This window comes from Triturus cristatus, chromosome 1_2, assembly GCF_964204655.1.
Source record: "Triturus cristatus chromosome 1_2, aTriCri1.1, whole genome shotgun sequence".
Classification (NCBI taxonomy): Eukaryota; Metazoa; Chordata; class Amphibia; order Caudata; family Salamandridae; genus Triturus; species Triturus cristatus.
Genome location: NC_140580.1, coordinates 953,275,621 through 953,295,046, shown reverse-complemented (window position 1 = coordinate 953,295,046; position 19,426 = coordinate 953,275,621). Strand labels below are relative to the sequence as shown.

Sequence of the window (19,426 nt, the reverse complement as noted above, 5' to 3'; positions counted from 1 at the left end):
ACCTGCGCTTACCTTTGGACCACTCTGATCGAGATCGGCTCCAGCTCCTGGATGGCCCCATAGACATCCCTTCATATGAGAAGATCACAGAGGCTGTGAAATCTCTGAGGACCGTGACAGACACACTGCCTGTAACTTTATACGGCGTTCCTGGAGTGCTTTCGGTTTCAGCCTCTAGCAGGAGCCACAATCTTTGAAGTCGTGGTGATCTCCCAACCACATACAAACTGAATGCGGGTCTGTAGCCAACATTTGTCGAGAACAGGTCACACAAGGCTCAACACTGACGATATAGAAAGAGGCACACTATTCCCAACCGACAAAAACTATTGAAGAAGGCCAGAAAAAACTACCTGAGGAACGGCTTCTCCAGATCCGTGTTGGAGCGCTGAAAAGAAGAAACTGACATCTGCATACTGAAGGGGACTTATAGGACTCCATTGATGTCATAACCGGAGTCGACGTCATCACAGTCGTAAGATGCCGTCCACCCAGGGCGCGGAGGGACTGCTAAAATATTTACAGATCCAGTCGGATGCCGGGGGAAAATTCAAATGTTAAGGAATCTGCGCTTAAATGTCTCTATCAGATATATAAGTTTTTACACTTTGGCATATCACAGCTGGAGTGGCCTCACCTTGATTCTACTCTAAGGGGTGTGCCTTCAGTAAGGCTCCAAATCACAATGGTTGAATTAGCCCTGAGCCACTTCCCTTTTTTTTCCCCTTTTTCTTTACTTGACCAATCTAAGATCACAGTGGTAGAGAAAATGTGAACAGTACTGTTTACTTCTAATTACCATTAGGAAAGGGTCTCAAATGTTGTCACTAAAACACTAAGCTCAACCACAGTGTGGAAATATGGACAACACTAAGTGAAAAAAGATAATTTTGCTTTAAAAAAGAAAACAAAAAAAAAACACTGCGAGATGGCTATTGTGCGTATCCACGTATATTTGATAGAGGTTTAACAGCAAATACTGATGGCAGGATACAAACTAAGACTGTGTGCCTTCGGCCCAAGAATATAAAGGGGATTGCCAAGCTAACAGGGACTACCAGTGAAAAGCTTAATAGAGCACTTGATGAAAAAATGAACTACAATGTCACAGTATTTATCACACAACTGGCATTATTCAACAATTTTCGTCTCGAAATATTCACAACATACTTGTTTTTTAATATCCTGTCATACAATATCACTTCTGCCTCCTGATTACATGTGAGACTGGCCATTAGCAGTAGCTAGAACAGGTTCGGATGAGCCTACTGGCTACATCCTTGGAGCTACTTGCTCAATGGAATATATCGTAGTACTGTAGAAACCAACAATTAATTCCATGAAATAATAGTCATGCATATTTTAAGCAAAAGGACATTTTCATGCAGCTTCATGACCCACCATCACCCACTAAATGTGGCAGTGAGTAATGCTAATAATTAGGCGCCTTCAGCAACAAAAAAAAAATATACATATATATATATATAAAATCGTGATTTGTACCCAGTGTCTGAGGATTCCTGGCATCACCAATGACGACGCAGATCTCTGCCGGCCCTTCTCCAGTTGCATCATTCATGCTGTTTTTGTTGGATTCTTTGGCATCATCCTGCCAGATCACTGTTTGAACCTCTTCATCGGGTGCCTCAGTTTTCACGGTCACATCAGGGGCAGACATAGTTTACTTCTCAGATCAAAAGCCCACTGGAATCCCTGCAGGACCACAGGACACAGAGGAAGGGTTGCTTATCATCAAATAGGTCCAGCTCGTCAATATTTCTTTAAAAAAGAAATCTAAGACACAATAAACACGCTCTGTAAAAATCGGTAACTAACTATTAGAGATCTGCCTAATACAAGTAAACGACAAATAATCTAAAAATATAAAACAAACCACTGTCACATTTTAAACAGACTTACCCTTGCCACAAAAACAATATAGTAGTACCATTGATAAGACAAAACATTTTGCTGAAAAACATTCAATTGAATGCATTAACAGCAATCTAACTGAGAAAACAAATCTTTGAGCTCACTGCTGAATGTTGGTTCTTGGAACAGCAAATACGAAATTCTAGAGATTTAAAACGCTCATCATTAATTTATGTTAGCACCACGCTGCTCTTTTTAAAAACACAAAAGGATAGATTGTTACATTACTAATAATAAGCTCAAATATTGTGTAGAGAAATAGGCCCTCCATAGCTAGCCACAATAACTGTTTATGCACCTGATTACGAAAGTCCGGGGGTTTAGTCACAATTTAGAACACCTGATAAAATCTAAAACCAGGTGCATAATTTATAGGGTGCAATAAAGTACGTCTATTCTGAGTTTTTGGAGAATAACATTTTGATTTTGGTACTTACTGCACCAAAGTCTGTATGTGGCGGTTTGACCAATCAAAATCTAAAGGAGGGTGCAAATTTGATAGCAATCACACTTTTAGGAGCCCATTGTAATCAGGTCCAATATGAGATCAAGTATTGGGAAAGCCAATTGGTCTCATCTTTGGGACCTATTAGGGTTATCAGTAGATTTTTGCGATGCTGTATACCATGGGTACTAACAAACTTTGCCAGGAGCTAAAAAGTATTTATTGTCTTTGGTATGGCTGAGGGCAGCACTGACTCCAGAAGGGTGGGAGCTTAGTGGAGAGGTGGATGTAAGGTGAGCATAGGTGTAGCGAAGCTTATAAAAAGTGTGGACATGACAATTCTGAGTTGTGCTGCATCTTAGTCGCTATCCATCTACTAAACCCTGGAGTAAGCCTTCTCTGCTTGCTATCACTATTTTCAATGTGCAAAAAAAAATAACTTCATTACTGAATTAAAATGAAATCAGTCTTAGGCCTTAAAATCTCCTTACTCCTTTAATCTCCTATTTGAAAACATTAGGAATGATTAGAAACAGGCTCAGTTGGTGTAGCAAGTGCTATGAAAACTCTGACAAATACCTAACTCCCCCACTTTGTTGAGGCGTACACTATAACTGTTTGAGGTCAATGGAGGATATTAGATGGTTCTTTTACTTGTTGTTTGTAATGTCCATGCACACTCTTCCTTTATTGCTTTTCATTATATCACTGTGCGTTTTTAGATCCTTGTGAGGAGTCCTCATGTGCCCATGCACTGTTTACAGCGGGTCCTGTTAATAACATCCGTTATATTTTTTTGAGATGGGAATTACAGATGGTAATAGGGTAATCTGTATAGATTCTTCATTGATGAAGACTACTGTTTTTCAGCACTTGTGTGTTAAAACTTAATACTGAAGTAAAAGCTGAGAAGTGCATGGCAGAATTTTAAGCAAATACTATTTAATTTATAGTATGGTGCTTCCTTCAAGACCTCTGTATAGACAGGATCACTTGAAAAGAAGCATACCAACAAGGGTTCATGTGTGAAAAACATTTCGCAATAGGCATGCACCAGTAGAGGTAAAACAATTTTCAGAGTGAAGGTGCTCTCAATGTTATATCACTCAAATCATAGGGTTTGTGTAAAATCCATGTGTCGCACAAAGCACAAGAGTAGCAAATATTTTCGGCAGGAGAGTGGTAAGGAAATAGTATGTAGCTGGTAGTACATTTTGAAATACACAGTCACGGATATATTATTAAAGTATGGTGAGGCGGCGCACTGTCATTTACAGACAACATATTTCCTACTGAAATTACCACTACATTTCCACAGACATCCAATTTCACTGATTACACTATTCAGGGCATTAACGATAGATGTGCGGAGATTAGATTTCAGCAAGTATTTCATTTGCGCCTAATCAAGCATATTAATTTTTTTTGTGCCTATTAAAATCTTTGTTTCTAGCACAGTTCATAACTACAAAAGAAATGTGCTTCATTTGTGCCTTCCTAACTGCTAATACATTCTGAAATATTAGAAAGGTTCATATTAGGCATTTAAATGTTGCTGTTCGCTAGAAAACAAATTACATCCTGCAGCCTTACCCTTCACACTCCCAAGATTGTTGCATAGTTCACTTTACAAAATCCACTCATTTTGCAGTCAAAGAAAGAAATGTAAGCACCAACCTCCCTTTAAAAAAGCATCAACATCAATTTAGAAGACACAGCCTGAATTTGATCGGTCTTTGAATGCCCAGCAAAGGTGCCAAGATTAAAACAAGCATTTGCAATGCAATAGGTCTAGCATAACTGATAGTTTTGAGGTATTGGCGTTGCAAATAATAATGCAACGCCAATAGCTCATACTTTTCAGTCATTTGAGACCTAGTGTATTGCAAATAGTTGCGTGGAGAGCCCGGAAAAAGCTTTGTATGTCTCAGTGAAGTGCCGCATGCTGCTCCAAGAGCTCCCTAGTGAGCAAGGCACCAGCACTGCATGAATAGGTGCAGTACTGCAAGCTCCTCCTAGAGGTCCCGAGTGAGCAAGGCACCAGCACTGCATGTCTAGGTGCAGTATTGCAAGCTGCTCCTAGAGGTCCCTAGTGAGCAAGGCACCAGCTCTGCATGACTAGGTGCCGTACCGCAAGCTGCTCCTAGAGGTCCCTAGTGAGCAAGGTACCAGTACTGCATGTCCAGGTGCAGTACCGCAAGCTGCTCATAGAAGTCACCAGTGAGCAAGGCACCAGCACTGCTTATCTAGGTACAGTATCGCAAGCTGCTCCTATAGGTCCCTAGTGAGCATCATAAACTTTTGGTCGCAATATGGTACTGCACCCTACAGAAGATATTGTAAATCCACCCTACCCATAATGCATTCTATGCAAGACAGTACCACAAGTACATTCAAATAGCTATGTCCATATATACAATTAGTAACTTTGAAATGTGACAAAACAATTATTATATTATTTCCAGATTAGGTTGTACTCCATGTGGAGCTGATGAAGGGAAATTAATAGAAGGTCTAATATAAATTGGAGATGTGGTGGGTGCAGTACCGCAAGCTGCGCTTAGAGGTCCCTAGTGAGCAAGGCACCAGTACTGCTTGTCTAGGTGCAGTACCACAAGCTGCTTTCTGATGGCACGAGTCTTCCTGTTGTCAAACGTGGAGGCGCCTCGGATGGGCAGAGTGGGTGAGCTCCGTCCCATACAACTAAGAGACCCCGTGGTTCTACAAGGAAGTGGAGAAGTTCATGAAAGAGTTCGGGCTGGAGGCTGCCACCACTGCCACATGGACCCCTAGGCTTATCCAACACCAGATACGAGCAAAGGACATCAGCAAACCGATCGGCACCCTCCCCTCTTCCACAGTGGACCACGTGTGGGGAAACGTCGCATCCAAAAGCTCGACCAACCAGCACAAAGACATAACTGGATGGCCATACAAGGAGGACTTCCAGTGAGAGCCTTCATGCACGTAAGAGGACTCAACCAATACAAGTCATGCCAAAGAGGGTGCATCATGGACGAGACAACATCCCATCTCTTCTGGGAGTGTGCGTACGCACAGGACATGCTCAAGGCCCTAAGCACAGAGCATAGGGCCTGCATACCAATGCCCTGCATCAACGCTGACTCTGTGATGTACGGTTTGTTCCCAGGGACACAAGCACTGAGCTACCTCCAGAACTGGTGGAGGCTCCTGTGCTGTTTTAAAGATGCTCTTCTGTTTTCCAGAAACCACCTGGTAGTAGGGTAGAAGGAGACATCGACCCTGGCGTGCCATAAGATGATCCACAGACTCCTGCGTGACTACACAGCACTGGACGGATCAGATGAAGACATTGACGACGAAACTTGAAGATCCAAAGGCGTCCCCTTGTACCCTCACACGGGGGGGAGGGGGCAGAAAGGCTCAGGCAACGAAGACGACAGCTGAGGACTCAAGGGGTCATCCTGCCCTTAACCTGGGGGGAAGGGAGGGGGGGGGGGGGGGCGGAGGAGCCTCTAACCTGCTTTTTGCCCTTTTTTCCCCAAGCCCAGGAACCGGTAGGTGACAGGGGAGAGGAGACTGTGGATGAAGACAGGTGGAGTAAATCTAGTTATTTACTGTATGTATTTGACTAACGTTACCTTTTTTTCTTCACAGGTAAAAGGTCAATGGGATAGCTTGTGCACTTGTTGTCAAGTCTGTTACCAATGAGTTACGATTAAAACAGGGCTTTGTGGAAGGGGACGATTGATGTATCTGAACCAGAAACGAGGCCCTAACAAGGGTTAGGGAGAAAAAAAAACACAAACTGCGCCTAGAGATCCCTAGTGAGTATCAAACTTTGAAGATATGGTAAATCCATCCTACCCATAATGCATTGCATGCAAGACAGTACCACGAGTACATTCAAATAGCTATGTCCATATATACAATTAGTTGCTTTGAAATGTGACAAAATAATTATATTAATTCCATATTAGGTTGTACTCTATGTGGAGCTGTTGAAGGGAAATTTATAGAAGGTCTAATATAAATGTGAGATGTGGTAGGTGCAGTACTGCAAGCTGCGCCTAGAGGTCCCTAGTGAGCAAGGACCCAGCACTGCTGGTCTAGGTGCAGTACCACAACCTGCGCCCATAGGGCCCTAGTGAGCAAGGCATTAGCACTGCTTGTCTAGGTGCAGTAAGATATCGCATGGATAACAGTAACGGGGTGCCTGCCAGTAAAGACATTCCAGCACAGAAGAAATTTAGATAAAGATGTCAAATGCCCCAGATCATCATGTGCAGGAGAAGAGTGTTTTACAGTTCCTATGGAACAGTTTCTTTGCACAGGAAGTGTGGAAGAAAATGGGGAAACTTATCAAAAAAAATCACCAAGGAAATTTCACTTCCTTATGAACTCATCTTATATGGCATTGGCATGTCATGCCAGAGGGAAACAAATTATGTTATGGAGACATTGAAACTGCGTGAAAGAAAGCCCCTGGGCCTCCAGAGACCTTAAACTGTTTAAACACAAAGAAATCTCCCCGGATGAATATAATAAAATGGCATTAGATAAAGTACAATCCTATATCTTAGTAGAAGTGAGGAAAAAAAGCCAAGAATGGGCCCTTAATTGGAAACTAAAGGACTGGTCAAAACGTATAAAGAGTCACAGACAGTAAATAAACTTGTCAAATAGGCAAATTAAATAATCTTGATGGAAAATTTGCACATATCCAAGCTGAGTCCCTATCATAGATGCAAAATCAAAAGACCCCACCATATTGGATTGGCTAAACTGTAAATATGTCTATATTTTAAATAGTGCCTGTAAAAGTACCACAAGCTGCGCCTAGAGGTCCCTAGAGACCATCAGAAACTTTGAAGATATGGTAAATCAACCCTATGCATAATGCATTGCATGCAAGACAGTACCAAGAGTACATTCAAATAGCTATGTCTATGTATACAATTAGTAGCTTTGAAATGTGACAAAATAATTATTGTATTAATTCCAGATTAGGTTGTACTCTATATGGAGCTGAAGCCTTTAAGAAAATTGTGCCTTGAGGCTGTAATTAAAACTTAGGGCGTAACAACACATGTAACAGGGGGTGTCCTCATGGGTGGTTACAAGAAGAGACAAGACGGTACTAAGGAGGGACTACAAAGTCTAATGACCAATGAAAAGCCCCCATTTACAAAGGACAGGGACAGGAGCCATTTAAAAAGATGGGTGGGAAGGAAGTAGGCGGAGCTTTATCCACATATCCTGAAGACAGCATGTCTCAAAGGGACAGCGCAAGCACTGCCTAGGTGAGACCTAAAAAAAAATGTAAAGGGCTCTTTTTTGCTCACTTGCCTTCTGAACTCCAGTATGGCCACAATCATGTGTGATTGATAAACTATGATGATTCTTAGAGGACAAGGGAACTTCTTGAAACAGGAATGTGGACAGAAACTTAAAGTGGCCAGCCATGAGTAGTGGGCTGGATACTAAATACTCTGTCTCGCCAAAAGTGTAGCAACGTAGATAGAATGTAGAAAACCTTTTTCAAAGAAATACAGCACCGAACTGCAGCACCTACTCTGTGAGCAAGCATACATGGGAGATGGCTGAAATACAGTCATTCTCATGGGATGCCTCACGAAAAAGTAAAAGTTCCCGGAAAGGCAGCACTCGCAGAATCCCGGAAAGACAGCACTCACAGAAGAATACAAGAAGTCAGTCAGACAGGCTATGCTCCACGGGAGGGACAAGGACATGCTGGACGGCCTAAAACAAAGCCAACAAGCAGAACACAAGCAAATGTGGGATACAAAAGACAAAGTCAATGGTAAGAACTGGAAGGAATGCATTCCTAAATCAGATTACAGGAAGACTCCATCAACTGTGCTGTTTGATAGGCTTTGACCTAAAAAGTTAACATATGCATGAATTTATACACAACAAAAATTGTCAATAGCCTGTCTTATCAGGACCAACGTACAATTTTTAATAGTGACGCAGACAAATAATTCTTCAAGGCTGTTCATCAGGACCACATATGCTGCATTACACTTAGCTTGCGATTCATCAAAGTAACAGCGTAACTAATGTTGTCATGTTTAGGCGTGACTTAATGGCACCAGCATCATTCATTTCAAATGATTTGATTTAACAACAAAAAGGGGCTAGGAGTTGGTATGTAGGACTGGTCTGGAGCAAGAGAGATATGCAGGAGTTAAGGCTCAGGAGGGGACATTTATTTTATAACACAGTAATACAGTCTGTTTTCATTAGTTGACCACTTATACTAGTAGAAGCAAAGTACCATTTGCAGAGAGCACATTATGACAGTCATTTGTTGCGATATCTACATGATCTAAGTTAGTATCGGACTCAAAGAGAGTAACTTCCTCCTTTTCAAAGCGATACACTGTGTAATGCACCCTTCCTCAGATATATCTGTGGAAGTCCACCATCCTTAATTCTGCATCATGCATAGATTCTTCATAATTTGTCTCCTCTTCCCTGATTTATATCCCTTTTCATATTCTGCTTCCTCTGAGATGGCCTTAGAGCAGCATAATGCGCACTGCAGACAACCAACTATGTGTTTGGCTCACTGCATGTCAAGTGGTCTATGTTTGTTGGTGCATGTACGTTTCAGAGCACAGGTTTGCCTGTTCTTCCACTCGTTTTCGTGAGTGCGAACGTATGGAGGTAGGCACGTTGCTCCGCATAAAATGGATAAAAAATACATGCAGATATGTGAGATGTGCATGCAATCACTACACAAAAGTCAAATCTGCTAGCTTTGTCAGTGCTTTTTTTGCCGATTTTTGGCTGTGGAACTTTTAAGAAGCAAGATTAACAAGCATTTGTAATGCAATAGGTCTCGTATTACTGATAGTTTGAGGTATTGGCATTCCAAATAATGATGTAATGTCAATAGCTCAAACTTTCAGTAATAAAAGACCTAGTGCATTGCAAAGGCTTTCATAGTGAGTCAGGAACCAGCATTGTATGCCTCGGTGCAGTACCCCAAGCTTCTCCTAGAGGTCCCTAGCGAGCAAGGCACCAGCACTGCATGTCTAGGTGCAGTACCGCAAGCTGCTCCTAGAGGTCCCCTAGTGAGCAAGGCACCAGCACTGCATGTCTGGGTGCAGTACCGTACGCTGCTCCTAAAGGTCCCTACTGAGCATGGCACCAGCACTGCATGTCTCAGTGCAGTACCGCAAGCTGCTCCTAGAGGTCCCTAGTGAGCAAGGCACCAGCACTGCATGTCCAGGTGCAGTACCACAAACTTCTCATAGAGGTCCCTAATGAGCAAGGCAAGAGCAATTCAGACCTCTTTTGGTCACATGTGGTACTGCACCCTGCAGAAGATATGGTAATTCCAAACTACCCATAATGCATTGCATGCAAGACAGTACTACGAGTAAATTCAAATAATTATGTCCATGTATACAATTAGTAGCTTTGAATTGTGACAAAAAAATTATTAATATTACATTAATTTCGGATTAGGCTGTACTCTGTGTGGAGTTGATGAAGGGAAATTTATAGATGGTCTCATATAAATGTGAGATGTTCTAGTGAGCGAAGTAACCACTGCCAGTCTAGCTTAGGGCCAAGTATGTGTCTTGCCTGTAGCCTTTTAAGAAAATAGTGCATTGAGGCTGTAATTAAAACCTAGGGAGTAACAACACACGTAATAGTGGATGTCCTCATGGGAGGTTACAAGAAGAGACAAAGTGGTACTATGAGGGACTATTAAGCCTATTGACCAATGAAAAGCCACCATTTACAAAGGACAATGACAGGAGCCAATTAAAAAGATGGCGGGAAAGTGGACGAAGCTTTATGCCCATAGCCTGAATACAGCATGTCTCAAAGAGACTGCGCAAGCGCTGCCTATGCGAGACCTAGAAAAAAAAAAACTGGCCAGATGTATCAAACGTTTTCTTCGCTCAAAAAGCATCAGGCTTTGCAAAGGAGAAAAAAATTAAAGAAAAGTGACAGGAGTGACGCTGGTTACTGGGACTTGAAATTCACACATTGTAACTTCCTGTATATTGCATTGTAAAGCGGGCTGCAAAGTGGTATCACATTTCAGGGCAATTAACATAAATATGCATTATTAGTTTGTAAAACATCTGGCAGTTGCAAAGCATTTAAAAAATGTAAATAGTTATGAACTGACACAGCAAAAAGAGGCGTTATAGTACAGAGGAATCGCAAACAGCAGAGCAATATGACCTGGTTAAAGATTAGGCCTGGGCGGTAAATTCTGATCCGTTCGCGGAATGTCAAAACTTTCGTAACCTGCCGCGAAACGGAAGTATTTTTCTTGTTCGCACTTTAAAAATGCATTCTCGGGGGGCGTGGCCTGCAGCCAACGAAGATGGCCGCACACTAGGAGAGCTGCGGTTGCCATCCGTTAATTACACCCGCAATCCGGCATCATCCGTTCAAAAAAAACGTTACCCACCGCCTAGTGAGGTGGCAAGAATGTGCTACGTGTCGTCTCTCCCCTGGGGCGACTGGCCGGTGTGAATCCGCGGCTGCTGACGGCGAGTGTGTGCTGCGGGCCCGGAGTCCGGAAAAATGGCGCCCGACATCCCCGGGCCCTGGAACTGATGACCCGAGCGTGGTGGGAGGCTGTATGCAGTGAAGTAGTGGAGAGGCGCTGGGCGGCTCGGCACGGCTGGACCTGGGGCCGGGGGACGCCGCAGCTGAACGAGTGAGGGGTTCCGAGCCCCGGTGCAGCGTGTACGCTGAACAAGAAGCGGCCCGCCGGAGGCCCTCTTCCTGGGTCCTAGCGCCGGCGCCGGGCCGGTAGCGCTGAAGAGGAGGGAGCACTGGCTGACATCGCGTGTGTGGTGCAGGTGCGGCCAACGCTGGTGATTCAGTGGACAGCAGCAACAGGCGGCAGTTGGTGGTGAGCCGGCGCTGACATCGCTGGATCCCGGTCAGCTGGACGGAACCGGGCGGACCTGTGCTTGGACTCGAGGTGGGTGAGAGCGGGGCCCCGGCAGCGGCGGTGAGCCCTGTAGAGACTTGAGTACAGTGTTGGAGGCGGACCCGCTGCTGGCCTTGGATCTCCAGGCGAACTAAGGGGCCGCAGCGTGTCCCGCCCCGGTCCTCCGTGAACCCGTGGGGCCCGATGTGGAGGGGAGGCCGCGACGAACTTTGATCCACCAGGCCACGAGCCTGGGTGTGCGGTGGGCGTGCCCCCGGGCGGTGCTTTCTGAGCCGGTGGGTATCGCTTGGAGCCAGGGCTTCGCAAGGGACGTGGACTGAGGGGGCTGCGGGGGCCCTCGTGGTGCGGCCTTGTCTGGATTGCACAAGGTAGCGACCATTAAGTGGTTGGGGGGCCGGGCCCTCAGTGATCATGGGCCGCAATAAACCGCAGGTTCAGAGCCAAACGAACCACATCGATAAATATACGGTCAACATGGGCCGAGAGGACGACCGGGAAGGCGGGAGTCAGCGGCATGGGGCGGCCGACGATGGGCCTGACCCGTCCCTCAAGGACATTATGCTAGCGATTCGGGAGATGCGGGGGGCCATTAAGGACATGCAGGGCACCATGGAGCCGAAGCTGGACTCGGTCACGGAGGAGGTTAACCTGCTCCGGCGCAGACTTTAGTAAGATGGCCGACAAGGTGGCGGAGGCGGAGAGTGGCATTGGCAGCCTTCAATCCAAGACGAAGAGGCTGGAGGAGCAGGTGGCCTCTCTTACAAAGAATCAAGCGGACATTGCCGCCCGCCTGGAGGACCAAGAAGGGAGGGCGAGGCGCAATAATCTCCGCATCGTGGGGGTCCCGGAGGGCATGGAGGGGCAGTCAACGGACTGCTTCATGGAGGACCTTATACTCCATCATCTTAAGCCTAAACGCCTGTCTAACTTCTTTTCGGTAGAAAGGGCCCACCGAGCGCTGGGGGGGGGGGGGGGGGAGATCTAAGCCGGGGGCTCCGCCGCGCACCATCATCGCCCGCATCTTGAACTTTCGAGACCGTGATGCCGTCCTGCAGGCGTCGCGGATGTCAGGAGATTTGCGGTTGGAGGGGGCCACGATTCGTTTTTTCCGGGATTTCACACTGAATGTGCAGCGCCAGCGGAGATCGTTTGAGGGAGTCAAGAGAGCCCTGAGGGACCAGGGCCTTAAGTACATGATGCTGTACCCAGTGCTTCTCAAGGTTATAGACGGTGAAAAAGCGTACTTTTTCGATTCGGCGGCGGAGGCGAACGACTGGATGGAGGGCTGGCGCACTGTGGACCGCCTGGGTGGCTTGCGCCGACCAGCCCACCACGGCACGAGCCAGAGTCCTCGGGGAGGAGGGGCCCCTCAGCGGATGCCTCGGCAGATCGAACAGACAGCTCCTGAGTGACGACATTGGGAGCGCGGGGGTCCGGTTGCCGGGCACTGTGCAAGATAGGATGTGGTAGGCGGGGGGGGTCCAGGTCTCTCGGGGGTAGGGGACGGTGATTCTGGGCCCTGGCCTGACCGGGTGGTGATGGGCTGGGTTCCACGCTTCGTGGGGGATGTTCATGCCTCCGGCGCTGTCCCGGGGAGGGATGACCGACTGGGTGGGTGGAAGGGTACGTTGACTACGCTCCGTCCATGGGGAGGGTGATCCGAGAATTATAAATGTCTTCTTCTGCGGTTGCAGTCTCAGGTTCCTTCCTTTTTGTTGATCTAGGGGATATGGGGCGACAGGCACTCTGCGTGTTTCACGGGTGGGTGGTTGGGGACCCACGTAGCAGGGAGGCAGGGAGGGGGGTGTGGCTTGGGAGGGGAGGTAGGGTGTTGTGGGGTTGTTCATGTTTAGCTCATGATGTCTCTAATTTACAAGGGCAGAGGTTTCTTGGTAACGGCAAGCAGTGGGAGGTGAGATGCGGGAGGGCGGGGCGGGTCTGGGTTCGCAATGAACGACAAGAACAGACTTAAGATTTGGACGTGGAATGTCAACGGATTGGGCAATAAGATAAAGCGCACGCTGGTCCTTCAATATTTGAAACGCCACTCACCGGACGTGGTACTCCTACAGGAGATGCACATTGGAGGAAGCCGTTGCACTCCTGAATTTATTCCATCTTGTTTCTCAATGTAATCCTTTTTGTTAGTTATGCGTGCAGTCTGGGACCGCGCCTCACCTCTTTGCGCGGATTGTGAATAACAGGCATCCGTGTGCAGCCTGTATAGGCTGCAAACCCATTCGCACAGCTTCAAATTAATGTATTACGAATTTTCCATGTTTGTCATTGTTATTCTTTTATTTTTGAATTTGCCAACTCTACTTCTTTTATGCCAAAACGTCCATTAAGCTTCACACAAAATAGTTGTGCCCATCCAAGCTTCTTACTACTTTGCGATAGGACATTCTATTCATGAATAATCAAAATCCATTTTGATCAGCAAAAAGAGAAGCGGTAAATAGTAGATGAACAACGCTTATATTTGCAGTACCCCTGACGAAGGGCAGTTAAAAAAAGCCCAAAATGCATTGGGAATATTAAGACAATTGCTGTTATTCATGAATAGAATGTCCTATCGCAAAGTAGTAAGAGGCTTGGATGGGCACAACTATTTTGTGTGAAGCTTAATGGATGTTTTGGCATAAAAGAAGTCGAGTTGGCAAATTCAACAATAAAAGAATAACAATGACAAACATGGAAAATTCGAAATACATTAATTTGAAGCTGTGCGAATGTGTTTGCAGCCTATACAGGCTGCACACGGATGCCTGTTACTCCTACAGGAGACCCATCTGCGGGGGAACAAATGCAGGGCGCTTGACCGTTTTGGCTATAGGATGGTGGCCCATTCTGGGTTTACCTCTGGGTCCAGAGGGGTGGGTATCCTTGTCCGGGCTACCCTTCCGATTGTAATCACGGGCACATGGGCGGAGGACTCAGGTTGTATGGCTTCGGTGGCATGTAGATGGGAGGGGCGTACAATAGTCTTAAGCTCCTGCTACATCCCACCGGGTTTGCACACTCAGGCGTACATCAGGCTGGGGGCCCACATTGCAGACCTTCCCCGGGGTATTCTAGTTCTGGGGGGTGACACAAACGCAGTTATGGATGCGGATTGGGATCGGTCGAGGGAGAGGCAGGGGAGAAGGGGGAACTGGGTCTGCAGGGCTTTATCGCAGCGTTGGGGCTTCAGGATGTGTGGCGTGCTCACAACCCCTCCCACAGGCAGTACACCTTCTACTCGGCTAGGCATGGGTCCTTCTCCAGAATAGATCATCTTTTTGTGCCGGGGGATCAGCTGGCGGACTTTGTGGATCCCTGTATTATGGCCAGGGGAATTTCAGACCACTCTCCGGTGGGGGTCACTCTCCAGGGACCGATACTTGCGAGGGCGGCGTTCCCCAGGATAGACCCGTGGCGTCTCAAAGATGACTCCATAGTCGATAAGCTGAGGGAGGGCTCCCGGTTGTACTTCACGGCGAACCAGGGCTCGGTCGACACCCATGTGGTCCTTTGGGAGGCGTATAAGACAGTGTTGCGGGGACAGGTACAGGCGCTGATTGGTGCCCAAAAAAAAGAGGAAGCGCTTCAGATCCGACAGCTGGAAGGCGAAATTACATCGCTAGAGAGGGATGCGGGGGGGGGGGGTTCCCTCCCCGCAGCAGTGCCATGAGCTTCCCCTAAACAGAAGGAACTGCGCTCCCTGGCTGAGGGCGAGGCGCGGGCATACGCCCTGGCCACGCAGCATCGCATATACGATGCAGGAGACAAGTGCATGAAACTGCTGGCCTGGCTAGAACGTAGGGACCGGGAGCGATCCTGGGTAGCGGCCGTTAGGGATGAGTCCGGGTTCTTGGTCACCACCGGCATGGACATAGCTGAGGCCTTCGCGTCCAACTACGAGAGGGTGTACACTCCGGTGTGCTCCAGGACGGAGTCGGATTGCGAGGAGTTCCTGCAGGACTTTGCCCTGCCCGCCCTGTCAAAGGAACAAGCAGATAGCTTGGAGAGCGAGCTCTCGAGAGTAGAGCTGGGCGAGGCACTTAACTCCCTCCAGGCGGGGAAGGCGCAGGGGTCCAATGGACTTCCTGTCGAAATTTACAAGCGGCAAGCGAATATAGTCCTAGACCCAATGAGGCAGATGTTCCTCGAGGCGCGGGAGGGGGGGACGCTGCCGCCGGATCAACGGGAGGCCACGATCGTAGTCATCCACAAGCCTGGTAAGCCGGCCGAGCAGTGTTCGTCCTACCGGCCTATCTCTCTCCTGAATGTGGAGGCCAAGGTCCTGGCCAAGGCCTTGGCGACGCGCTTGCTCGCAGTTCTGCCCGACTTAGTGCACGTCGACTAGTCTGGTTTTATGCCACACAGGAGCACTCGACTCAACCTTCGACGGTTATACGGGGTGCTGTATATGACAGGAAGACACCCAGACGGCACTGATGGCGCTGGACGCCTCAATGGCCTTTGACAGTATTGAGTGGCCGTACTTATTCATGGTCTTAAAGCGGATGGGTTTCGGACCAGTTTTCTATGGTTGGGTGCGCCTTCTGTACGAGCGGCCGGTGGCACGGGTAAGGGTGAACAGAGCGCTCTCCCGGGCGTTTCCTTTGCGCCGAGGCACCAGGCAGGGGTGTCCGCTGTCTCCTCTCCTCTTCGCTCTGGCTCTGGAGCCACTGGCCCATTGGATAAGTAGAGACCGGGCGTTTTGGGGTCTAGCAATGTGTAAGGGCTGGGAGGAGCGCATATCCTTATACGCTGAGGACATTATCCTGTACATGGCGAGACCATATCACTCGATAGCGCAGGCGCTCCATCTTTTCGACCTGTTTGGTAGCTACTCCGGCTATAGGATCAATTGGACCAAATCAGTGATTTTCCCCCTCTCCGGCCCCCCTCCGCAGATTCCGGCGGGGTGTTCGGCTCTGGTGGCGACAGAGGGCTTCAGGTACCTGGGAGTGTATGTAACTAGAGATAAAGGGGTGTTTTTCCAAAGAAACCTGGAACCCCACATGGCGCGTTTGGCATCTGACGTTACTCACTGGAGATCCTTGCCTCGGTCCCTGATGGGGCGTGCGGTGCTCTTTAAGATGCTGGCCTTACCGCGCCTCCTCTATATCCTGCAGAACTCGCCGTATCCGATCCCAAGGGGTGTGTTCCGGCGCATCTCACAGCTGGTGCGGATGTTACTGTGGGATGGCGGGAGCGCGCGAATCGCGCTGCAAAAGCTCACTAGGGGAGTGTACGACGGGGGGCTGGCCCTTCCGGACGTCAGGCTATACTATTGGGCCTCCCAGCTGCAGGTGGTCAATGAGTGGGTGTACGCAGCAGGGTCGGAACCGGTGTATAGGGTGGACCGACAGGTTATGCCAGGGGGCAACTGTGAGCAGCTTTTGAACTCGCGGAGGCGGGGTAGGGACCTCCCATCCTATACCGGGGTAGTGATACAGTGTTGGAGGGAGGCCAGCAAATTCTTGGGGTGGGCAGGCACCCTTACTGGTAGGACACCGCTCTGGTTCGGAGATCAGCTAAAAGAGGTCTCGAGACTATCAGGCTTCAAGGGATGGCAGCTGATTGGGATAGACTATCTGGGAGATGTGTGGAAGGGGGGTGCCCCCAGATCCTTTGAATACCTTCACGGGGAGTACCAGATGCACGACTCCCAACGCTATCAGCACCTGCGCCTCACTCATGCCCTGCGCTCCCATATTCACTTGGGCTCTTCGCTCCCAGAGTACTCTCCCTTGGAGAATAGACTCCTGCTGGACCCTATTCCGGGCAAACTAACGGCCACCATCTACCATAAACTGATCAACAACATGCCCGACCTCTTGGTGTCCCTGCGTGAGAAATGGGAGGAGGATATTGGCGGCCTGGAGAACGAGGACTGGCAGGAGGCCCTGCAGGGCCCCCGTGAAATTGCCATTCGGATGCGGTTTCGCCTCGTACAATTTAAAATTCTACACAGGGTTTATTACCCGCGTACCCACTTATACTCATGGGGTGGGACCTTGTCTCCCCTGTGCGAACATCGTGCCATTCTGGACCAAGGTGGCAAACACAATGGCGACGGTGGTGGGCACACCGGTCCCACTGGAGCCCCGGTGGCTGCTCCTGCTGACCAGGGGAGCCACGGACTGGTCCAGGTATCAAGAGATTTGGTTGGCTTTAGCAGCTGGGGTGGCAAAACGTAATATCGCGAGCAGCTGGGGCACGCCCGCCCCCCCACAATGGGACCAATGGCTCAAAGATCTGGATTGGTGTCAGAGGGCGGAGGAAACTATCTATAGGTCCAGAGGTTGTGTGAAGAAATGGAGGAGGGTGTGGGGCCCATGGTGCAAGTACCGAACCTCGGGAGGTGGGAGGGGGGGGGCAGTAGTAGCGGGCCCCTTTGGTTGTCCCTTTGATCCTCATTTGTGTTATGTCATGCTGTTGGTTTATGAGCCTTCTGATCACTGCTATGTACTGTATGAGACCTTGAGCAAAGTTAATAAAAAGATTTCTATTTTTTTTTTTTTAAATGCATTCTCGCACGCGTGGTCGTGACTTACCGGGTCCCTGGGTTCGCCGACGAGTTTTCCTATCCGTTTGCGCGCGCCACAAGATGTTGGATTGTTGGTGGCCGGTCGCGCTATCCCGCAAGAGTTTGCGATCGCGAACACGTCATTGCGATCGCGAAGAGGAAATAAGCATCGCGAGCACATTAGCGACTGCATTGGCAAGTTGGAGCTATATTTCCCCGCGAGCACGCAAAAACACATCGCGAACGGGCGGGAAAAGCAATCTCCGCATCTTCGCGAAAGTTTCGCATGCTCGCGAAGATTTTGTGCAATTTCGCGATAATTAGCTAAAGTCAATTTTGCAAATTCCGCCCACCTTTATTAAAGATACAAATGCAATTTAATTAGTTTCAAATACCAGTATTTATTTAAATTTTATTTGGCTCTTGCCCTAAATACAATGTAATATAAGGCAAAATGCAACTTGAAGTCCAGGGGCATGCGTAACACTTCCTGTGCCTGGGACCTTTCCCATAACTTTTACAAAACTTTTTCTTAGCCTAGATCCGTTTCGCTCCGTCTACACAAAGGTTGGGAAAGGCTTGAGAAAAGAGGGTGAGTTAGCTGTACTTATTTTTGAATTTAAGAAAAACATCATACCAACTTAGATTACTTACAGGATGCGAGTGGAGTTGCTGAGGTGGGTGGACTGCATGTGGCAGCAAGAGAAACATGGCCCAGGAAAGATAGTGGATCATTGTTGCGTTGGGTCTAACAGCATGAATATAAATACTAAAATGAGAGTGCACTGTAAACACTTATCACTCCACATAACAACCCATGTCAGAGAAATCTCGGAGGCTTCTTTGCCAAAGTACAAACTTCCGTAGATGACAATGATACCCATCAAAGGAATAAACGACTTTTTTTTAGACTAGGATAGAAAAAGAGGGACTCTTAAGATGAGAATGATGACAGCACAAATAGGATCTGACAAAGTACATGGCAAGGTAGACACTTGTTTCTTGTTAAACTCAGGTATGACTAGTGGTAATGAAAATAAAGAATTCATTTTGTGAATCTTCTAAAAGGACACTGCAATGAGAAAAGCAACTTGTCATGCCACCAGCCAAAGTTCATTGAAAACCACAGAATCAACAGTTTGGAACTTAAAACATATCAAACAAAATTAGAATGCTAAATACACGGAGGATGAACGGAAAGACATGCATGAACAGAGTCTCCAAGCAGGTACACACCTCTCGCAGTGAGAACTTTTTCTCATATGATCAAGGTATAGCATTTCACAAGTTTACATATGATGCGGGTGTGTCCGTAAACTGAAGAGTACAGACACTACCTTCTCTTGAAACCAACAAGAGTGGGGTAGATTTCACTCTATTGGGCATGTCCAAAAGATTACCTGAACAAGACTGGTAAAAAAAAATATAGATTTTGTACACATCTCCTCAATCCAGTGCTGCAGAACCGATTGCATATAAATCGCATTTATACACTAACACTAACATGCGCTTTGCACCTGCAGAAAAAATACTGACAGTGGTACCAACTGCTATGGTGAGAAAGCAAGCCCTGGCTCAGGGAAAACGCATT

The 19,426-nt window shown here is 47.6% G+C and overlaps 1 protein-coding gene across 14 annotated transcripts in view; it reads right to left on the bottom strand.

The window, feature by feature from the left end:
- Positions 1–19,426, bottom strand: part of ZNF618 (zinc finger protein 618) — a 1,018,163-nt gene that overhangs the window by 800,011 nt on the left and 198,726 nt on the right. For all 14 annotated transcript variants that reach the window (XM_085610043.1, XM_085610045.1, XM_085609994.1 and 11 more), the window contains exon 2: positions 1,504–1,713. In XM_085610043.1, coding sequence (XP_085466169.1) covers positions 1,504–1,678 — 175 coding nt within the window. In that variant the 5' untranslated portion in view covers positions 1,679–1,713. The remainder of the gene's footprint in view (positions 1–1,503; positions 1,714–19,426) is intronic.